A 22,268-nucleotide genomic window follows, 5' to 3' on the forward strand; every position below is an offset into this window, starting at 1 on the left:
TGTTCCCCATTTTAGATCCAGTGCCCATCTCAAGGGGCTACTCTCGGGTAGCTGGGAATCTTGCCCATATGGTTACAGAAATGTCATCAATGTACAGCCATTTAGTAACCCGTCATTCTGGGAAAGAGCCATAAAATGTGTGTGTGTGTGTCTGCATTCCTTCCAGCAAGGGTCTGCAGTCTTGTTGGAGGGTAGTACCATCTATAGAGAATGCTCAGGGTAGCTTTATTGCCCTTTGACATCGCTTGCTCTCTTGCTTGTGTTTCTCCTAATGTTTTCCCCGACTTTAGCTGAAAGTGAATTACCCAGTTCCTGTTTCCAGTTCACAAAGCTCTCATTTCGACGCAGTTGCTACTGTATCGCAAAGCTGATATTGGTTTGCTGTAAGGTGTGTATTGAAATTAGCCAGCTGGAGAAGCTTTTCAAAGCTTGTCAGATTTCTTGATGCCTCCTTTTAATTGCGCTGCGAAGAGGCTAGTGCCTTAGCTGCATGAAGCAAAATCGCTGACATTTTTCATGGGTGAATTCTAGCCTAACTTGCTTTGGCATTTTGCGTTCAAGTACTTAAACATTGTTCTCTACAACCAAGGATCAAAATCGGAATGGCTGAAAAGGGAGGGAGAGGGTTAAGTGGTTAGTTAGACTGTCAGTCCCTTTGATAAATTCACCTCAACCCAGACCTGCAAGTTTTAACCCAGCACCATAGCCTTCTATTTGAGAATTCACAAGTGTGTGGTCCAGGAAGCATCACTTCTTGGATTTCTCCCTTTAACATTCGCATGCATACTACAATCATGCTGACCTCTTGTAAGAAATCCTATTTAGGTTGCCCAGTTATCCATTTTTTCTGGACTACAAGGGCTTGTGGTCTACTCAGCTTTATTCTTTTTAATCCTTCGATATCATTCAGAAAGATATTTTGCAGTTAGTCTAGGTAGCTTCTTGGGACTTGTGCCATCATTCTAAAGAGGAATGAGGCCTTCTGCAAGATTGACATCTTGACTGATACCTTGACTGATACCAGCCAGCCCAACCAAGAGGGATATTGCCCATGCCATATGTGCAGATCACTCTTAATTGAGGTGAGCAGCGATGGGTAGTTGGTGGCAAATGGATCCATGCCTTTAGTTGTGGCGTTTATCCTTAGGCACCTAATCACACAAGCGGTCCATTTAAATGTCTTTTCTTGATGCAAGCCAATCAGCATAGCAGGTATTTTGCTTAGAATAAGAACTTCCGAATTGACTTTGTGTCCCGAGACTGAGCTTAGTCGCTATGACTCTTCCAGCTGTCCAAGGAGGAAGGTGGGCAGCTCTGAGACAAACATCAAATTTCCTATGCAAAGATTGCTAGCCTAATCGGTTCTACCCCTAGCCCCTTATCACTCACTTGTCCCTGACCCTCTGTGCACATGCCTCTAGGTATAGGACAAAGAGTAAGGGAGACAGTGTACACCCTGGCTCACGGTTCATATCGCTCTTGAGTCTAGGGTGTTCACTCAGATCGTTTCTGTTGGTGCACTGTACCTCGCCCAGATCATGCTTAGGAAAGCTGGCCAAAAGCCTGTATTTCTCATTACCTCCCTGAGGTAACTACAGTGTACCTTATCAAATGTCTTTTCAGCAACTAGGAAAAGGCCTTGTTTGTGTTGTCACAGACCTGGCGTACCTCTGCAAACTGATTAATCTAGGACAAACTTGTTTCTGCAGCAGTGGGCTCAATCTGTTTGCTAAGACTTTTATAACAAATGAAACCTATACATTAAGTATTGCACATCGAACCAGAATGGTTGCATATTTCCAACCATCAAACATCCATTGAGTTTTGTTTGTTGACCAGCCTTTTTTTGTTTTGTTTTTCAACTCTGGCCCCAGGGCTGATGCGAATAAATGTAAGGTGAGGGAAAGTGTAGCTGTATATGAAAGTTCCTCATATAATCTTGGTTCAGCCGTCTTCCATTAGCATACATATGTTTGTTACCAGATTCCTGTAATTTTCATAAGAGCCTTGTTAAAAGAATTCTCTGATAAATGTTTTAAAAATATATTGCTGTAAATGCCATAAAATGCTGATTCCTCATTTTGTTGTAATACTTTCTGTAGGTTTTGACAGTTTTGCCGGAGTCAAAGAAGCTTATTCTAACTTTGAAGAAAACTCTGGTAGACTCCAACTTGCCCATTATTTCAAACTACAGCAGTGCAAAACCTGGCATGAGCACGCATGGGTTCATATCACGCGTGAAAGATTTTGGCTGCTTCGTGCAGTTCTACAATGATGTGCGAGGTCTTGTTCCTAAAAGTGAACTTAGCACTGAACCAGTGCCCTTCCCAGAAAAGGTCTTCTACGAGGGTCAGGTAAGCTGCTTTCATTTTTTTATTTTTTTTTACAGTTAGTATTAGTAGTGTGAGTGACTTTGTTAATTGGCAGAGAATTGTTATACATCTATGTTCATGCCCTGTGTGAGCAGAGGCCCATTAGCCTCCATGTTTAGGTTGGCATTTGTAAGGATATTTGATGTGGCTTTGTTTTGGCAGGGGCCATTGAACTTCTATGCTGGATCTCTGTATGTTCATGGATCCATATTAAGGCTTAGTAGGCGCCTCACCAGTGCCCGTTGGAATACATTAAATGTTTTGGTGGGAAATTTTCATTATGGGTTGTAGGGGGTGAGAGTGGCATTTTCATGATGATGTTCAACAGATGATTACAAAGCTTAACTTTACTATCTGTGTGGCAAGAGTGTATGAATCTCACTTGTTTTGTAGTGCTTGGAGGAGAATGGACTTACGGAATAAGTGAGGTTCATGCTTCTGGGCCTCTTGGTACCCCACGTCTGCCCCTATACCCAGCACACACACTCCCTTGTGTTCTGCAAAACATTTGGCCCTCCTATTGCCTTTATGCCCTAGGTATTTGATAATTTTATCTAAAGAAGTCTCATTTATACGACTAAATGTGTAGCACCACATCATTCATCCCATCGCTGTCCCACCATATTTGATAAAAATGTTTAACTAGCTGGAGGAGCAGGGAGAACTCTAAGACCCTGCATAGACTAAATGTGAACTCTGACAATAACCAACTTTACTCCTCTTGCTCAGTTTGGGTAGACATGATGCAAACCCTAGTATTTAAGATTCAAATTATTAGTTTGACAGTGAAAGTATTACGTTTTGCAAAATGCAGGTATAAGAATGTAACTTTGCATATAATTCTTTGTGCTGTAGCTCTTCCACTTTTTTTTTAATTAAATCTTTTTATTGGCATTTAGTAAACAAACATATAAGCAATTGTTGCATCTTTTCTACAGTGTGTAACGTCATTAGGTGATGTGTGTCACTGGACATCAATATAGTTTTAATCCATCAGTGAGGCATCAAAATCTGTTTTCAGTATGGTACTTTAAGCTAAGGTTACTTATGATGCAGCCTTAACCCACAATTAATACATCTAGTATACATTCGCATGGTGTGGCATTGGTTATGCTTAAACAGTTAATGCAATGTATGACAAAAAATTGTGTACATGGGGTGTTGAACTTGGAGTAGGGTTGGAATGCGCACGCAGGTTGGGGTATGTAGAATGCTGCCTTTATGCCTCCGAGGGCGCCCCTTAGTGATGTCATTGCCATAAGGTTATGATGCGCGAGAGCATCGAAGCAGTAACGTTTGGTTTGTGGCACATGGTCTGCTGCAGAAACGTGATCTATGAGTAGGGTCGCGTGCGCGGTGTTGACTGTCTGGATCGGGTGTCTGAAGGGACTGAGTTGGCAGTTCTGCAGATTGCTGTAGCGTTGCCAGGATCGCGTCCCAATTTTCAGCTATAGGTACTTTCCTGAGACCCACTATTTCTTCCCGCTTGATCACTATGCCTTCTGCTCTGGCCCACGCAATGGTGGAGCGTTTCCAAGCCTGCGTTTGTGGGGAATCTGACGCTTTCCACCTTTTTGTAATTAGTCGCTTGGCCGTGCCCAAATCTAAAAACCGGGAGGTGGCCTTAGTATCGCACGTCCTGCGAAAGACATACAGCAGATATGTTTGCCACTCAAAGGGTAGCTCTCTTTCCGTACAGGCACGGAGTGTATCTGCCACTTCTCTCCAGTAGGTGCTAAGGTTAGGACAGCCCCAGAGCATATGCACTAGGTCTGCATCAAGAGTCGCGCAGCGGGGTCAGGCAGAGTCAGCTCGATGAAAATATCTATTAATGTTAGCTGGCGTGAAGTATGCACGTTGCGTAATGAAGTATTGTATTTGCCTAAGCCGCATGTTTTGTGGGATATGAGTCGGGCTGGCCAATATCTGTGCCCAGGCTTTGTCTGAGAGTTGGTGTCCCAGGTCATGCTCCCATTTGCATCTGAGGGGAGCTAGGCTGATTGCCGCATGATGACATAGTGAAGCAGCAAACCAACGTACCAGGTGTCTGCCTCGTCCCATGACATGGAGATATTGGATAGCGAGATGCTTTTGTGGTTCAGTGCCTATCTCTCCCCTCTTCTCTGTAAGGGTGGCCACCAGTGAGCAATGTAGGAGGAATTGTCCTGCGGGGAGATCCTCATTCGCTGCTAGTGTCGCATAAGGAATCAGTGAGCCCTCGTGATAGAGATCACCCAAGGTCTGTATCCCAGCTTCGTGCCAATGATGCAGGTCAGCGGTTGTGCACACCGTCGGTCCTCTAGGGGTGCCTTCTAAAGGGAGGGAGGGGCGTAGGGTGTGGCATGTCTTGTTAGATAGAGGCTTCGTCGATAACACCTATAGGCCACATTCAAATATAAGGGTTCCGGGGGCCGTGTGCGTGTACCAGGGTGAAAGAGCGTGAGGATCTGTAGTAGAGTGTATGGTGGACGGGTGGATGCAGTGTCACTGCGGTGTCGGTCTGCAAACCATCTGGTGCTGTAGCTCTTCCACTTGACCATATTGGTAACATACATTACTTAAAATAATATCAAAAATACACTTGTCATATGGTGCTGAATATAAAATACCTTGAATGGAGTAAAACCAACTGCATCTGATAATAGAATGAAGGTGAACACAGACCGATTAGATAGTATTTTTTAACCTGTCTTCTTCCTCCCTAACAGGTTGTCAAAGTAACTGTGTTAAACTCAGAACCTGAAAAGGAGCGAATGAAGCTGTCCCTGAAGCTGACAGTAGGATCAGCTAAAGAAGCTTTAGAACAAAGCCCCGATATGAAGGAGCGCGCACTGAAATGTGAAATTGGCAAGGTATTGCATCAATATAGGCCCTGAATTGTACTTGGAATGCCTTTCTATCATACCATATATCTTTCGAGTGCCCAAACAGTGATATTATAAGACTCTACAAGGACCCCCAGCAAGTGGGATCCATGCTTTTCCTAATTATGAAGGCAGATAATTAAAGCAACACTTAGCTTTTGAAGAGTACCTGAGCGCCCTATTCAGGTTCAACGTAGTTCAAACACTTAGTTTAAACACTTAATTGTGGCTCTTTCTTTAGAAACTGTTTACATTACGAAATAAATCATTTTGTTTTGGCTTGATTTACTTGAAGTATTGCTGAAGTGAATGACAGTTCGGCTGTCAGTAATCAAGGAATTACAATGCACCAGTACACACACCACACTTCACCTACAGTGCCACTAGCCACTTCAAACATCTTTCATTTTAGATCAGGCAGTCAAAAGTTCCTAGATGAGAGTTCAGGTGGAGACCTCCTTGGTGATATCCCACAACCAGAAGACGGCAGTCAGATGGAAAGGGAGCATAGGGAGACTGAAAGAAAATACACAATGACCTGTGAAGGCCCAAACCAGGAAGACCAAGCTCTCTCGATCAGATGGCGCAATAAAACTAGGCTTTTAGACACCTATGCAGGTTGAAGCTGTGGGCTGTGAGATCTATTTGAGTCAGTTTTTTCAAACTGCAAAAGCACCAAAGATCCATTAAAAACCGAGAATGAAGTGCTGAAAACAGTGCAACTTAGAGAGCCTTTTACCGCCAGGTTGCTAATTTCAAGTCAAGTCCACAGATGCCTTGCTATCTTGTGTGTGTTTGCTGATGTCTGACTTCTTATGGCTAAAGGGTTTCACTGCACGGGAAGAAAATGCCATTTCACATAAAAACGTCAACAGGCTTAAAGCAATGTTGCCAGGTAACTTGAAATGTCGTCAGATGCCTATAATTGAGTGAAAATTATGAGCTACCCTGTAAACTTAGACCGTGGGACCATTTCGAGCTTGCTGTGCAGAAATGTTATCTTATTATTGCCCACACTATCCTTGATGTATGAAACACATAATATGCTTGTGAGCCTATGTATGTTTTAGTATTTCTCAACTCTGTACGCAACCAAAACTGCCAGAACCGGGGTTGATTGTTTTTTTGGGTAGTAGCTTCTCATCAGCAAAACGAAAACGTTCCATGTCTTTATAGTCCTCTAAAATTGGAAATTAGACAATGAACACCTGTAATGCACATTTAATACTCTGCAGATTCCTGTCCTTCCATTTTTTTACCTAGTATTTTTTTGTACATTTTCCAATCTTTTGTCTCAAAAACAGTGAAGACTCCAAACCAGGACTATGATGTGAGCAAGTCCTTTGTTTTGCGAGGCTAAGGAATTGTGGACCATGTTTAGCTAATGAAGAAAATCTGGCAATTACTAAACAGCAGGAGGAGTTGAGAAGTAGTACTGAATTGAGGAAAAGGAAACCTGGCACTACAGACAAGTAGGAAAAGGGGAAATCGACACTAAACAAACACTGGGCTCACATGAACAATGTACACAGATCAGATTTGAAATTACACAGAGAAATAAAGAAGCTCAGGGTTTCTGCAGTGTTGATTCGCTCTGCAACTCAATTGAAAAAAGGCGGCAGTGAGTTTTGTCTGAACCTAAAGGCATAAGCTAGGAGAATATTTGCAAAAGGCATAAGCTTTTATTGGTTTGGTATTAACAACCACAGAATACACTGTTCAATAAAGTGGACTAGTGACTGCATGTGCAACAAAAGAAGGGAAGGCCCCTAAAATCCAGCAATCAATCACTTCACAAAGAAATAAAAAGAGGTTTGGTAGACCTTTCATCAAGCTCCAAAAGGAGAAATCCAAAAACTGTAAGTTGAAAGAAGCTTTCAGGCTCAATTCAACAACAGTGAAAACTGAAGTGGCAAGCTGCACCAGGCTATAAGAATGGGGTAAACACCAGGCACACCATTAACCTAAAACAGTAAGGAAAAAAGCCAAGTGAATCCTGTGAGCAGTGATTTCTCCGTTGCCACTTCCCTGCTGAGGCTTTTACCACTGAGCAGTTCAAATTAACCAAACCAGCGCAGAGCAGGGAAAGTCCTGGACAGGGAGTGGAAGTTGGGCATCTGTTTTGTTTTCATTCCAGTTTGGCAGCAGTGAAGAAGACAGAGCTTGAAACAAAGCACAACTGATTCAAGCATGCTTGAAGAGAAGGATGCAGCACAGACAAGTTGCAGTTGAGGGAAAATGGTGGAAGGGGCTACAAAGCACTCCATGAAAAGGCAGAAAGGAGAACTCCCTGTGCAGTTAGTCGGAAGGGACGAAAGGGTACCATTGCAAGGAAGCAGAGACTGAGGCAGTAAGGAAAAACAAATGGGGGCATAGATTCTGGCTGGAGCCAGTAAGGGATTCGCTAACAGTTTTAAAGACCAGGCTGAGAGAAATGGTGGCAAAGCAGCATATAGTCAAAAAAAGGCTTCTAAAGAAGACAGAAGACTTTGTGTAAGTAGTGCATCAATTGGGATCTTAAAGTGTCTGCAGTTTATAAGCAATTTCACACACTGGACATCATCACATGACCTGGTTGTACAAGGCCCCATCTTTCTCTCTTGATAGGCAACATTATTTGCTGGCCAACTGCAGGAGCACTAAGCTCTGGTTCCCCTGGAATCGCAAATCACTAGGCCTTAATGTAATGTACTATTGACATCCAGAGTTAATTCACTAAGTCTGTGAAATTCCCCCAAAAAAATGTACTATTATAAAGGTGTGGTCAGAGTACTAAATCTGTTGATGAAAATGAGAGCCACCGTTATAAAGCCAGCCACACAGGCAACCAACAGTCTCCACATAAAGAAATAGTAGCAGGTGAGCCTTGCTCTTTTTTTCCTGCGCTCATTAGGGATGTCGTTTTCTTACTTGAGACTGAGCAATTAAGGCACACAACAGATTAAAACAAAGGTGCTTTGAAAGAGGGGGTTTCTTAATGTGAAGGACTCTGTTGATAATAGTAGAAGTTGCTGGAGAGCAGATTGGGCTGAATTAGAATGCACTGTTTTATGATCTTCTTATTAGTTCTCCTTACACATCTGCAGTGGAAAAACTCATTTTCGAGGCGTGTGGCTGTAGATACACTTGCTCTCCCTTTGTAATCGCGCTACCGGTGATCATTCCAACCCGGCTGGGCTATATCCTAAAGTAGTACCGATCAATGTACGAAATGTGTCTGAGAATAGACTGTTCGGGTTATTATCATGGAGCGGGAGCCGTCAGGATGTCGAGCGTCAGACGGTGGCTGCGCTAAGCAAATAACTGTAGCAAGTATGCTACGGACTGCCTCACGGACGATCAACGTGATCCGGGTACGTACGCGTTTCGTACATTGATCGGTACTACTTTAGGATATAGCCCAACCAGGTTGGAATTATCACCAGCAGCGCGATTGCAAAGACCTTAATCGTCTCCATTCAGCCCTGAGGAAGTCGCGGAACTATTTCCACATGTGGCAAAACACGCGTCGGCTGGTTTTGTTTTGGTCGGATTGAATACGGAATTAAAGACAAAGCAACATTATTTTCATTATTCATTGATTATTGATTTGATTGTTCACAAATTGTGTAGAGACTTTACATACTGTTCATTTACTCTGATGTGTGCCTGGACTTGGATGTACAGGACTCACTTATTATTCCCCCTGATCATCCTACACCTGTTAAGGGTCGACTGCAGCAGTTTCTTCCCACCTGGCAGTCAATAATATCAAGACACTTGGGTGTTAGACATTACCCAACATGGTTATTGCCAGGAGCTCATCAGCAGTCCTCCCAATATTCCACCTTGCACCCACAGGCTCTCTCTGGAGCATCAACAACTGCTGAAACAGGAAGTGCAAGCTCGATTACTAAAAGGAGCTGTAGAGCCAGTCCCAATACAACATCAAGGGTCGGGTTTACTCTCTGTACTTCCTAGTTCCCAAAAAGGATGGCTCTCTACGGCCTATTCTAGATCTAGGGCCTCTAAATCACTACATACTGTCAGAACACTTGTATATGGTCACACTTCAACAAGTGCTTCCACTTCTACAGCAAGGCAACTTCATGTCCGCTTCATGTCACCACTAGACTTAGATGATGCATACCTTCACCTCCCTATTCACCCACACATTGCAAATATCTCAGAATTGTAATAGCAGGAAAATATTATCAATTTGGAGTCACTACTGCATCCAGAGTGTTCACCAAATTCTTAGCAGTGGCAACAGCACATTTTCGAAGACAAAAAATTCATGTCTACCCATATTTAGACGACTGGCTTATCAAAGCCAATGCACACCTATTGTGTCGTCAACACACTCAAATTACCATAAATCTTCTACATCAGCCGGGATTCACTATCAATACTCAAAAATCACATCTTCAACCCTCACAGCTGCAACTATATCTAGGAGCTATGCTCAGCACTCAAGTAGGTCTAGCTTATCCAAATGCAGCTAGGATTCAAAAATTTCAAACACTGCTATCACAATTTCAAGCCAATCAATATTTAACAGTCAACATTTTCATGCATCTTCTGGGAATGATAGCATTGTGCATTGCCAAAGTGCCTCACCTAAAAGATCTAACAGTTTACCTAGTGTTGAAAGCATTTCTGCCTCACCACGTAGCTAAGGTTGTCCTAGTCCGGACGGGCAATATGGCAGCCATATACTATGTACAAAAACAGAGGGGGGCACACACTCTACTGCTGTTACGCCTCTCTGGCCATTTGGCGTTAGGCAATACATCACAAAATCCATTTGTTAGCAGAATACCTCCCAGGAATGGACAACGACTTTGCAGACCTCTGCAGGATGCAGCAACAAGTCCGCAAATGGGAACTCCACCCAAAGTCCTTCTCCCATACTTCCACAAATGGGGGGGTTCCACAGATGGACCTCTTTCAACTGCAGAGAAAGCAAAATGCCCAAACTTGCCTTCTGATACCCACACCCTCTATCCAAAGGCAATGCCCTTTAGATGAATTGGTCAGGAATATTTGCCTACGCTTTTCCGCCTCTCTCTCTTCTACCATTTCTGCTTTGGAAGCGCAGGCAGATGTCTTTCCCCCTCAATCTAGTAGCTCTCACATGGGCTCGTCAACCATGTTCACCACACTACTTGAACTTTCAGCAGGTCCACAAAAAGAAGCTTCACCTCAACCCAAACATTCTCACTCAGAACCATGGTGAAATCAGACATCCAAATCCAAAAGAGGTAAACCTGATAATTTGGTTCCTGAAGTCATAGAATTCAGATATTTAATTCTGCCAGCAGAATGCATGACCATTCTTAAGGAAGCGCGTAAACCTACCACTAGAACTGTGTGGAAAAGATTTATCATTTACTGTAATAACCAAAAAATGGATCCACTCAATGCATCTATACAAAAACCATTCACATGCGTCCACCCTCCTCCTCTGACACATATGGTTTTTGCAGTTCTAATCTATATTTTCATATGCATGGACATCTTTACTTACATTTACCTATAATCCATTCTCACCCTCTTGCTGGAAAACAATCTAACAATGGAGTCGATGCCCATGTGCACTATTACTAAGAGGAGGAGTCCCCTTCCCTCATGACTCAAAAGAGTTCTTCGAAGAAAAGCAAGTTGCAAAAATCTGGACCCAACACTAGATGGCGGGAGTATGCAAAGCATGTGAATCTACAGCACACATGCCAAGAACAGATGCTTACAGGGAAAGTTTGGTAGCAGTTTTTCCCAGGCACCCTATTGTTAAATCCAGCGGAGGCTCCTCCGTTAAGGTGGAGGAGCGTTGTTCTGCCTGCTGCGAGTGCAGCAGGTTCACTTGGAATAATAAAATGGTCATTAGCATTTTATTATTCTGTGTGCCGAAGGCTGCACAAGCATGATGGTGGGGGCGGGGTAGACAGAATCCTGCATATTGCAGGATAACTGCTTCCAGTGATAAGTGTGCATGACAAATTGGCCGGCTGTATACAGCCGGTCTGTCTGTCATGCACTATTAAGAGCCTGCATATCCCAAGCCTTAAAATGAACGCTGGGTTAGCGTGTTCCAGGATTGGTTGGATTTGCATGCAGGAAGTAAACCAACTTCCTTTCCTGCTCATCGCTGGGAAAGGAGAAAGGCAACCTATCGGTGAGTTGTACGGTGGGCCGTGCCCCACAGGTGTTTAAAGTTGCTAGCTGTCCCTGGATAAATCATTTCCTGTGTAATGTTAAATTGATCACTTTCACAGTTTTTCAGTCATTCTGTTTTTTTTCCCTGAAACTTTTGTCAAACAGGACTTTCTCTTAAAGATGACCTAACCTGCAGAACAGATGATTTCCCTTACTTTCAGAACCCAGCTCCAAAATTGCATGAAATGCCCCTTATTGTTGGTGTAAGTGAGGTGTATTGAGCACTTTATAGGCATTAACATCGTCCAGTATCTGTGATTTCTTTACACTAGTTTTCCCTTAACCTGTCAGTGTAGGAAGGTGGAATCTGACTGCATGGTTACCCCCACTTTTTGCCTGGTGTTTTGCTGGTTTTCGACTTAGTTGACTGGGATCCAGCTAATCAGGACCCCAGTCTATCTGCTTTCTCCCTAAAACTGATTGCATGTACTTATGGTACACCACAGATTGGATTCTGGAGTACCCTTATAAGTCCCTAGTATATGGTATCCTATATACTCAGGGCGTAGGTACCCCAGAGGCCTCCCGGGGCTGCAGCATGTATTATGCCGCCCGTGGGAGACCATTCAAAATGACACAACAGGTCTGCTACAGCAGCCTGTGTAAGGTGGTGTATGTACTCCTTACTTTGATATAGGTTCACTATATCTATCCCTATCACTGCACATATAAACCTATCAGTCACCCCTAAGGCAGGCCTTATCAATCCTGAAGGCAGGGTGCTGGGTTGTATGTGAGATGGTGCCCACGCATGAGCAGAGCCCCTCTGCTGCCTTCGGAACCTTTATTCCGGAGTTGTTTGTGATGCAGCCAAACCATATACTCCTAAGTGCATTATAACCTTGCGGTAAATACTAACTTTGGAATGGCTGCATGGAAACATGTCGTGTTTGATGTCAAACACCTTGGAGTCATACCTCCACACCAGTAACTGGTGTGGGAGGTATGAGTCCACTCTACTAGAGGGAGAAACATGACTTCACCGGTACACCCGGTACCAGCTTCATAGACCCTGGCATCACAAAATGGATGCTGCCAGCCACAGACAAGAGTCTGCCCTCCTGCTGCTGGATGAAACTCCGGCAGGGGGGGCCTGGACAATAGGTTTCCTGTTACAGGGAGGTGTGACCACCTCCCAGACAGGCTTTAGTGTATTGGGGCTGGGTGAGTGCAGTCCAAGAGTGCTTTGATGTCTGCACTGGGGGCACATTTGGTATCCCTGTGCATAGTCCAGCTTAAACCGGTTGCAGGGGCTACCAGCCCGTGCTCTGGCGTGAAACTGGACAAAGGATATGGGTGTAGCCACCCCTCTGTCCTGACCCTCCCATAGGTGGGTCCCCAGAGTTTATCCCACCCCTTCCTTGGGTATAAAGTAGGAACCCCTGACTACAGAACTTTGGATTTACCTGGACGAAACTCTGCTACAGAATTGCTGAACTTCTACTATCTACACGACGTTGGATGACCGAAGAATCCCCCATGGAGTAAAGGAGTTACTCCCCTGCAAGGCAGGCACCAAAGACGCATTTGTCCGGTTTGCAACTACACAGCTCCTGAAGGACTCCGAAGACTTTGCAACTCTGGAGGTGGGGTTCCAAGCTTCCCCGAGGCCGATCCGTGCTCTCAGCAATCCTGAGATCCAAAGCCCTCGTGGGGACCGTGCATCCCGAACCCCTGGACACCGTGCACATTTGCAGCAGCATACGCTTCTTGGTGATCCCTGAGGCTGTGCTTTGGGCTACTTGTAGTCCAGACCCCGAGCAGTGATTCCACCGAAGATTACTGGCCTACACTCCTCGAGTGACCCGTGGGCTGGTATTTAGTGATTCCTCTCGAGGTTCCTTCGCGATCTCTTGTCCGTCGACTTGTGGGTCCCTGAGAAGGGTACTTTGACTTTCAACGGGCTTACCTCGTTGCTCCAGACGTGCCCGGACTCTCCATCGCTTGGGGAGTCCACAGGACCTTGCTGGTCCACACCAAAGCTGTTTTACTCTGACCGTGTGGGTTGCCATTGCCAAGGCTTGTTGGTCTCCAATCCGGACACCGATTCCCCCCAGCCCTCGACCTTCTTTGTGGGACAGCTCGCCTGCAGACTGTGGCCGTCGTCGACGCCTCCTGGTCTCCGTGGCAGTGGAGTCGAGCTTCCTCATCGCACCTGAAACACCCAACATCGGTGGGCATTCGCCTATGGTGCCCCTGGTCACTGGCAAGTGACCCAGACTCTGTCCCCTCTGCTTTCAGGTTCTTCACATCTTCGATCCAGGCTTGGATCACACCGGACACTTCTCCTTTCCACGACAGCAGCACTTTGCAGCAACTCTCCATTGAAGACAGCGAAGATTCCCAACACCATTTGACACCTATGCACCTGGCTTCCCTGTGTTGGGTAACACGAGTACTCCGGTGCTCACATGGGTGCTGGCCTTAGAACCTTCTAAGTCTAAAAGGGTTTGCTCCAAGTCCTCTCCTAGGTGTCCTTAATCTCTAAAAATCCAACTGCAACTTTCCCATAGGATTGTACAGAGCTCGCGGCTGTGTTCTCACACTGCACGCGTCCCCCGTGGGTCCCCTATGTCACTACCTTGGGTGGTTCCTTGGGGCCACAGCGATTCTACGTGCTCTAGGCACTGTCTAGTCAAGTCGTGGTTCTTTTTTTTTTTTTTTTAAAAACCTTTATTCGTGCATCTTAAAAGAACAAATACGGGCCTACAACCGTCAGGCCGGCCACGATACAGTAAAGCACTGATACCCACATTACAGCCCCCGTGCATCAACGGTCAGGATTAACAACAGGTTATGAGTCACATACTGGAGATATCTTTGAAACCCGGGGAAGGAGAGGTGAAGGTTAATTTTAAGTTTTTGATGATTTTATCAGAGAAAAAAGTCAATGAAGGATAAGAGCAAAGGAGATTCGAGTCCGCAAGATAGCTTCACCACACGGGCGAGCAGCAACATCAGTAAGAACAACAATGGAAGTAAAATCTCAAACAGTGAGGCGGTGCAGAGATATATCAGGATAGTCACATGAGCAAGTACGCGCCCCTCCAGAGCCGCCCCCACTCGATCCACCCCACACCCGGACCCCGAATCGAAGAAAGTAGAGCACAGAGACATAAAAGAAGAAAGGCCCATAGAACTAATTGAGAACAGAGTATTACCCCCCCACCCTACACCAATGCGGAGGCTACGGCCTACCCCCCCCCCCAGCATAGTGCCTGTCGCCCAATGAACCCGAAATATAGAGAAGAGAGAAAGTAGGAACAGAGTAAAGAAGGGAAGAAAACAGAAAAGAAGGTGGGGAGGAGCCCACTGGACACCAGAGCGCCCCGAACCATCAGCCAGTTATGGCCCCCACACACTGAGAGCCCTCTACTCCAAAAAACGGCATGCAAAGATACCATGGCACCACAGTTTAAGCGAAGGGATACAAGTCGCGACGAGTGCGCGCAAAACATACATACAGTTCCAGTCCCAGGCCAGCCCGTCCATAAACCATAGCGATAGAAGTCAGTCTAGCCCTGGCCCGATCGCGGGCTTGGGATTAAACCAGCTCCTGCGTGAAGGCCCCGTGTCCCGAGCAGACAAAGACAAGATGGCCGCTTGTGAGAGGATGGTGAAGTAGGATCACGAAATGGCCACTGACCATCGATTGAGGTCCCTCGTTGCACCACATAAAATCCAAACCTGGCAAGTAAGGTACAGGAGTTCCACAAAAAGGCAGCAGTGGGCCAGCGCGGACGGTCCCTCGAAGCCGTCAGGTATCGCTCAGCAGGATAGCCTCGCGAACGCGGTGAGGCAGGGAACAATGAAGCAGGCAGCCATGACCAGGGGGACAAAGTATCCGCAGTTGAGGTGGAGAGCGGTGGACCCTGGGCGCCGGGAGCGCTAGATGAAGGCACCAGTGTAGCACAATCATACACCGCCGTTGCGTCCCCGCAAGAGGACAATAGCACCGGGAGACCCACGCCCCGTGGATGACAAACAGTGCGCTCACGACCCGCAGCCGACAGTATGGGGTCAAACCGCTCACTCAGCGCCTGCAGGCCAGCGCACATCTGTAGTTGAAAGTCCCGCAGGACAGCCAGAACGGAGCCGCATGTCAGCGGAAGCTGGGCCCCAACATCGGCAGCAATCCGGGACGGCACTGTGGAGGTGGTGTCCGGAAGAGGGAGGGCGAAGTGGGCAGCGGGCGAGACCGGAGTATCACCCCCCAGCCGCGAGCAGGCACTCAGCGCCATGTTTTGCCGCTATACGTTGCAATGGCCAGGGGGGGGGGGTCGTGGCAAGGGGTCAATTCCCCTCAGGTCTACGCCGCAACAGGAAAGGCCGACAGTCGCTTCTCTTCTCGCCGGTCCCCCTCGCCGCTGGCTAGGCAATAGGCAAAGGGGGCAGCAGCCTCCCACAGCTCGGTCCTCAGAGCGGGGCAGGAGACCCACCGCACCGGGGCCCACCCCACAGCTCCAGCCCGTCAGGCACAGGGTGCAGAAGGTGTCCGGCCGTCTCTCCCCGGGCTCATCCGGCAACGATCCATGGTGCGAGGCGAGATCGGGACCGCGGGGCTCAGGTTAGCGCTAGCTGGTCCGGTAACTGCGGAGCTTCCAGGAGGCCGGCAAAGGCCATAAGGGCGCAGGGTTTCAGTGCCGAGGACAAAAGCACCCAGAACTCGGGCATCCGGGCGGGTTGAGACTCCGGGAAAGCAGCAGCGCGGTCAGCGCGTCTTCGCACACGGTGCACCTCGAGAGTCGGCGAGGATGGGCATCAGGATAGTAGTCCGAGGCCACGGACCGACGGAGCCGGGCGCTCAAGCGTCTGCTCCGGTCGCCATCTTGGCTCCTCCCCCCCAAGTCGTGGTTCTTATACCGCTTTCTTAATATATGGTTTGGTCTCCCCCTGGGACCCATTGTATATTGTGCTATTTACTGTCGTTTTAGAACTGTATTATTGTGTGCCTTGCTCTCTAATGTCATAAAGAGGTTAGTAGAGAGTGTTTAGCAATAAATACATATATTTTATATATTTACCTTGTGTGGTTCTCCTTTAAGTATGTCATTCAAGAGGTTATAATCTGGTAAACCAAGCTGCTTTACATTCCTTCGAGACTTAGCCTGAAGGCTGCTCTCCATAGCTACCACTAGGATAGATTTCAATAAAGGTTGTCTTAAACTTAATCATCAATACTGGACTGGTGCAAGGTGCCCACTATAACTAGTGGACAGCATATACCAGGCCAACTTTTCACGGTCAGTGCAACCCTTACTGAGGAGTGTCTCCAAGTGGCGCACCGTTCTTTAATAATGCCAGGCTAGTACAGATAGACCCATAATTTTTTATTTGGGATTTGTAAGTCAGTAGCTCAACTTGAAATCGATGTTTGGTGAATGAGCCTGTTGTTCAGATGGCATAGGACTGAGTGGGACATGGTGTCATTTCTTATAAAAGCTGTTAACAATTTTTATCTGCTTGTGGGTGCCTTAAATTAATTCATAGCATGTATAAAAACACTGTAAAATGCAAATTTCTACTCCAAGATCAGTATTTAGAGTAAATGTAGCTTTTCCATTTAAAATGTTTTTCTTTTCTTGTAGATGGTTGATGTGACAGTTGTCAAAAAAACAGAAACTGGCCTTGAAGTCTCTATAGTTCCAGAAGATATTCCTGCGTTTCTTCCCACAATGCACCTGTCTGACCATGTCACCAACTGCAAATTGCTCTGGAGTTGGCTGCAGAAAGGGGATTACCTCCCTGGCTTGATGTGCCTAAGTAATGTGCAAGGACAGATTGTATCCTTTTTTGCGATGTTTAATTTCACCCTAGAGGAGACGGGTCCTGGTATGAAATAAAAACATTAATAATACGAAAGCACGTATCCATATTCAGACCAGGTCAAACCACAGATTCGTGGCTCCTCAATCTGTGCTTCTCAGTGTTTTTGGTGTTGAGAAAGTAAAACTTTCAAGATCCTAAACCCCTTGTTACTGTCACTTTTGCACCAAACTCGCTGCAGCTCTACTGAAGATTATAATTTTATCCATGACCGAAGAATTATCTATTCTGGATGTGCTCCATTATCCAGCATTAGTAGAAAATTCTAAATGAGAGCTGTGTGCCTTGAATTAACCAAATGAGCAGTTGCAGAAGAAGAACTTTTGTGCCCATTTATCTACTCACAGAGGGACCTCTGTGTTTTGAGCTGTAATGTTGCATAGGAAAATATCTCTCTCCTCCATAGGGTTCTTTTCCAATTGCTGATGTGAACAGGAGCTGTCACTAAAAAGCCCTCACAGCACTGTACACGCCTGTTTGTCAGTTGGCTTTAAAGTGACCTAGTAGGAATCTCTCCTCATAAGATGAGCAGGGACCATTAGCATGTTCCAGGTAACATAGGCAATCTCACACCTGTGAGAAGCCCAGCCATGGAGGATGTGACTACAATGCAGAACCATCTCACCACCTTGTGGATACGTTGTGAAAGTCGTGATCACTTGTTTTAGATTGGTGAGTACCCTAAGACGCGCAGAATACTTAACATATTCTGCCCCATAGCAAAACATTGTCACAGAGCATCCTTCTATGTGCTACAGTTTCTGCCCAGGTAAATGCTGGTTCTCTACACTACTGGGATCTCCTGTCTACTAGATGGATTGGTAGGACAACACCCTAGTGCATTATAGATGTTGCTGTGACCTGTTCTTCTCTAGTAATTCATGTAATCCATGTTTGTTCACGGACTGAATAGAGCACGTGACAAAATTAGAACAGATCAACCTTAGAATAATTAGAAAGTGGAAAGTCTCTGCCTTCTAAAATGCTAAGTAGGGACCCTACACGTTGGAGCTGCAGTGTACCTCTGCAAACATTCTTCATGTATTTTTATGCCATAATTCGCAACGTGTGGTCACATATATTGTTGTGGAGAGAATCCAGAACTCGTGTGTGATTTTGAGAAAAACTGTTTGATCCAAATGACTTGCTTTTTCTAACCTGAGGAAGCTTCACCACTTAGAAATCAAGGAAGTCATAAATATTGAATAGTAGGCCTCTGTTTGAACTTTTGGAGAGGAATCCTGTTTTAGGCTTTCATTGCCTCTGTAGCAGTAATCCACTTGGTGTAGCAATAATTCACAAAACACATCTATTCCAACCTCAATCCACACATAGCAACTAAATAATATAAAATCTGGTTTTATTCATGGGTTCTTCTTTCAATAGTGATGTTTGGATGGTTTGAGAACTGGAACATGCCTGAGTGTAACAAGCATCTCCTGACTGCAGAAGACCTGAAATACATAATACAACTAAAAGGCTGTGTATATTTCACTAGGACTACTTGTTCCGATGCTCTGGATTAGCAAGATGTAAGTTTAGCCTTTTCAATATTTTGAAACTTTCGCCCTTTCATTGGCGCTTGGTCGTTGCAAGCACTGGCAAAATGAAATAGTTCTGGTCATAAGTGTTAAAATAGTCTGATTTGATACTCTGTAATCCACCAATCGAAAATCGCATAAAGCGACTGCTAAAGGTTGGAAAAACTTTGAGGAGCTGGACTTCAGACTTTATTTCTTTTGCACAAACCACACCGGGAAACACAAAACTTTTTAGAATTCATAATAACCATCAACATTAATATACATGCATTTATCGAAACACGAATATATAAACTGTAAAATAATACCATTGTGTCGTTCTAACTGGTTATTCGTGCTCTAGGCATTTCCATTTCCAGTCCATCTTTTAAGCGTTTCAAACTAGAACTAAAACAAATTGAAGATAGCAAATCACTCCGGTTAAATTATAAATCCACTGATGTCTGAGAGCCCGATAACAATTGACCTACAAAAATTGGGTACAAATCAGACACCCACTAATTTGCATTTTTTAGGGGCTTGAAAATAACAGGCACTTGGCCTGCGTCAGGTACACGTTTTGTAGCAAGGAATGGGGAATAATGCTCTAATTGAACATCCATCCCCATTCCATTTTGCACCGCCAGCTCATATGTGATTTTTGCTTCTGTGATTTGCTTAACTCTTGTATCGTGATAAAGGGCTAAAAGGAAAGTGCAAAACAATCTTCTCTAACAGAGCGTGTGCGGGTGCAAACTTTTAAAATACTTAAGCTAGTTTCACCTTATTTTGTTATAACAGTGATCTGTAAAAACTTCCAAAAATAAGCCTTCTGTTTAATAGACGGAAACCAAAGCTACATTCAATTCAGACCTAGCATCGAAACTTTATTCCTTTTTTTTTATTAATAAAATTTTTATTGATTTCAGTACAAAACAAAAAGTCACATCCAGATCAATTAGTATGTCACAATCGCTATCACCTGCATATAATGAAGCGTGTAGCACAGCACCCAAAAGACCGCTAGAAGCAGACAAATAATTCAGCGTCATACTTATTACAACGGATCCATGCCCGGTGCCCCCCACCGCTTGTTCCATATCTTGTTATATTTAGTGGGTCAACCTCTGCCCGCAAACAACGGCTTCTCATGATGGGCATACCAGTCTACCCTGAGTCTCCACTGAGATAACCTAGGATGATCAGAAGACTTCCAGTGGAAAGCTATATTCCGTTTGGCCATCCAAATGAGCCTACCCAGTAGAGCCTTGTCTGCTGGTGTGCCCCCCCCTCCCCACTCCAAGCACCCCCAGGAGTAACAGCAACAGGGAAAGTTCCACTTCCCATCCCAGCACTTCTGAAAGTTCCATAACCACGGCTTCCTAGTATCATGTTCTGATAGAGCAGGACCTAACCAGGTGGTAGAAGTCTGCAGGGGCCTCAGAGCAGCGAGAGATTTCGGGGCTTGCAAGGAGACCTGACTTATACAGAGGGTCAGGACTGAGATATGCACTGTAGAGATAGTATGTTTGTATCAGCTGGAGTCTGGAGGATATTGTGATGACTCTGGGGGCCATCAGCGGATCTCGCCAATCCTCATCCTCTAAGGGCCACAGCCAGCCTTCCCACCGGGTTCCAAGGTGGGTCAGTGTATCAAGGACATTAATGATTAGTGTGCGGTATTAAAGGGAGATACCACCCTTTCCTAGTGCACCTGTCATAAGCTTTGCTTCAACAGGGCTAAATTCCGATAGTGATGTGCTTTGTGAGATGTGATCTTGGTCTCAGTAAAAAGAGGCTGCATTCTCTGGCTAGGAAGCCAGTCAGGCTGAACCAACAAGTGGACTCGGGCCTTGCAATGCTCGGGTACGGGGGAGGGGGGGACATCTTTGGTCCTTCTCTCCAAGGCCCAGAGGCGATGGGTGCAGAGGTGTCATTAGGCATCAAGTTTTTCTTTACTTGAGCAGTCACAGTAGAGGAGGCCTGCATTCAGAGGCTGCAGGCAACGTTGGAGAGTCCGGGAGGGGTGAAACCGCAATGGACAAGGTCTTTTGAGGGCTGGGGAACCGTATTGGCACTGTTGACCCACTTCAACTCAGGCTAGGGGCAACGGATGCAGCGGCTCCTTCAGGTGTCCGGTTTTGGTGGTTCCAGAGACCTTAGAGCAGAGGTCTTCAAACTTTTTTGCTCTGAGCCCCCCTAAGCAAAATGCTTTGATGTTGGGGCCCCCCTCCAAAACTATATGGCAAGGATTTGGAAAGGGGTTGAGATGATCACGGGGGGGGGGGGGCTCATGAGATCATTTTAGGTGTGCTCTTCAGTAGCTTGTACTCCACACTAAATGTGGGCTTACAAAAAAAGCAACAGCATGCAAGCAAGAACAGAATTGACCAACACACTATTCTCCATAATAGGGGTGCTGTGGGCCCCAATGCAACGCCACATGCTGCACTCATGATGGCAGTAGCCCGGAGAAGCTGGCTATTTCCTCTTCTTTCACTCATTCCCCACCATGTCTGCCCATCACTTCAATCTCAAAACAAGCTCAGTCTCGTTCTGAAAACACAAATTAGCTACTGCATGCTGCCCCCCTTTTTGCCATCTGCCCTCATGCCCATTTTTTATTGTAAAACATTCATAATTGTGATGCAATGGACCCCAGGGCAAAAGCATCACTACTCCTGCTTCACTAATGATGGATACTAACTTGTTGTCGCCTCTGACCTTTGTATCAACATGGGCTCCCATCTCACCTCATCCCTCTCCCACGGATCTCTCATCATCCACCCCCATCTCTCTGATGCCCAAATCAAGTTGTCTCCTATGCTTCAATTTTCCCTTCCCTTGGTCATTTGCTCTGAGGACCTAGGAAACACATGCACAGCAATGAGGCCCTGGGTCTCTAAAGGAGCTGTGGCACCAATGATACATACAGCCCTACAAAGCAAACTGTCTACTTTGCCAAATGAACAGGGCCATCACTTATAGGCCGGATGCCCAAATCCTGTTTTCTGTCGCTTTGTGTAAAAACAACAACAAAAATACATTTAGCCCCCTGGGGTCTAGTGACCACAAACAGAACATGAGGAACTTGCTACTTTTATCGCAACTAATCACATTTTAGACCACAGCCAGTTTGGCTTTAGAGCGAACCATAGTACTGAGTCAGCTTTGACTAAGACTACAGAAGAAATCCGCTCTTCGCTGGCCAGCGGTGGGTCAGCAGTCTTGGTGCTGTTGCACCTATCCGCTGTCCTTAAGCCACTGGATGAGCACTCGTTGCTTAAAGTTAAACTTGAGTAAAACAGAGGTGATTATGTTCGGAAATCTTTCTCCTCCTTGGTGCCCAGCTTGGTGGCCAGACAATTTTGGCCCTCCCCCTACGCCAGTAGACAAAGCAAAAATCTTGGGGTTATTATAGATGAAAAGCTTAGTTTTAAAGCTCAAGTTTCTAAGGTTGTGTTGTCTTCATTTTTTATGATCAAGACTAT

General features: G+C 45.6%; 1 protein-coding gene across 4 annotated transcripts in view; it reads left to right on the forward strand.

Moving 5' to 3' along the window:
* PDCD11 (programmed cell death 11) overlaps window positions 1–22,268 on the forward strand; it is a 618,996-nt gene that overhangs the window by 160,700 nt on the left and 436,028 nt on the right. For all 4 annotated transcript variants that reach the window (XM_085606675.1, XM_085606679.1, XM_085606671.1 and 1 more), the window contains exons 13-15: window positions 2,103–2,354; window positions 5,081–5,224; window positions 17,020–17,214. In XM_085606675.1, coding sequence (XP_085462801.1) covers window positions 2,103–2,354; window positions 5,081–5,224; window positions 17,020–17,214 — 591 coding nt within the window. The remainder of the gene's footprint in view (window positions 1–2,102; window positions 2,355–5,080; window positions 5,225–17,019; window positions 17,215–22,268) is intronic.

This window comes from Triturus cristatus, chromosome 1_2, assembly GCF_964204655.1.
Source record: "Triturus cristatus chromosome 1_2, aTriCri1.1, whole genome shotgun sequence".
Classification (NCBI taxonomy): Eukaryota; Metazoa; Chordata; class Amphibia; order Caudata; family Salamandridae; genus Triturus; species Triturus cristatus.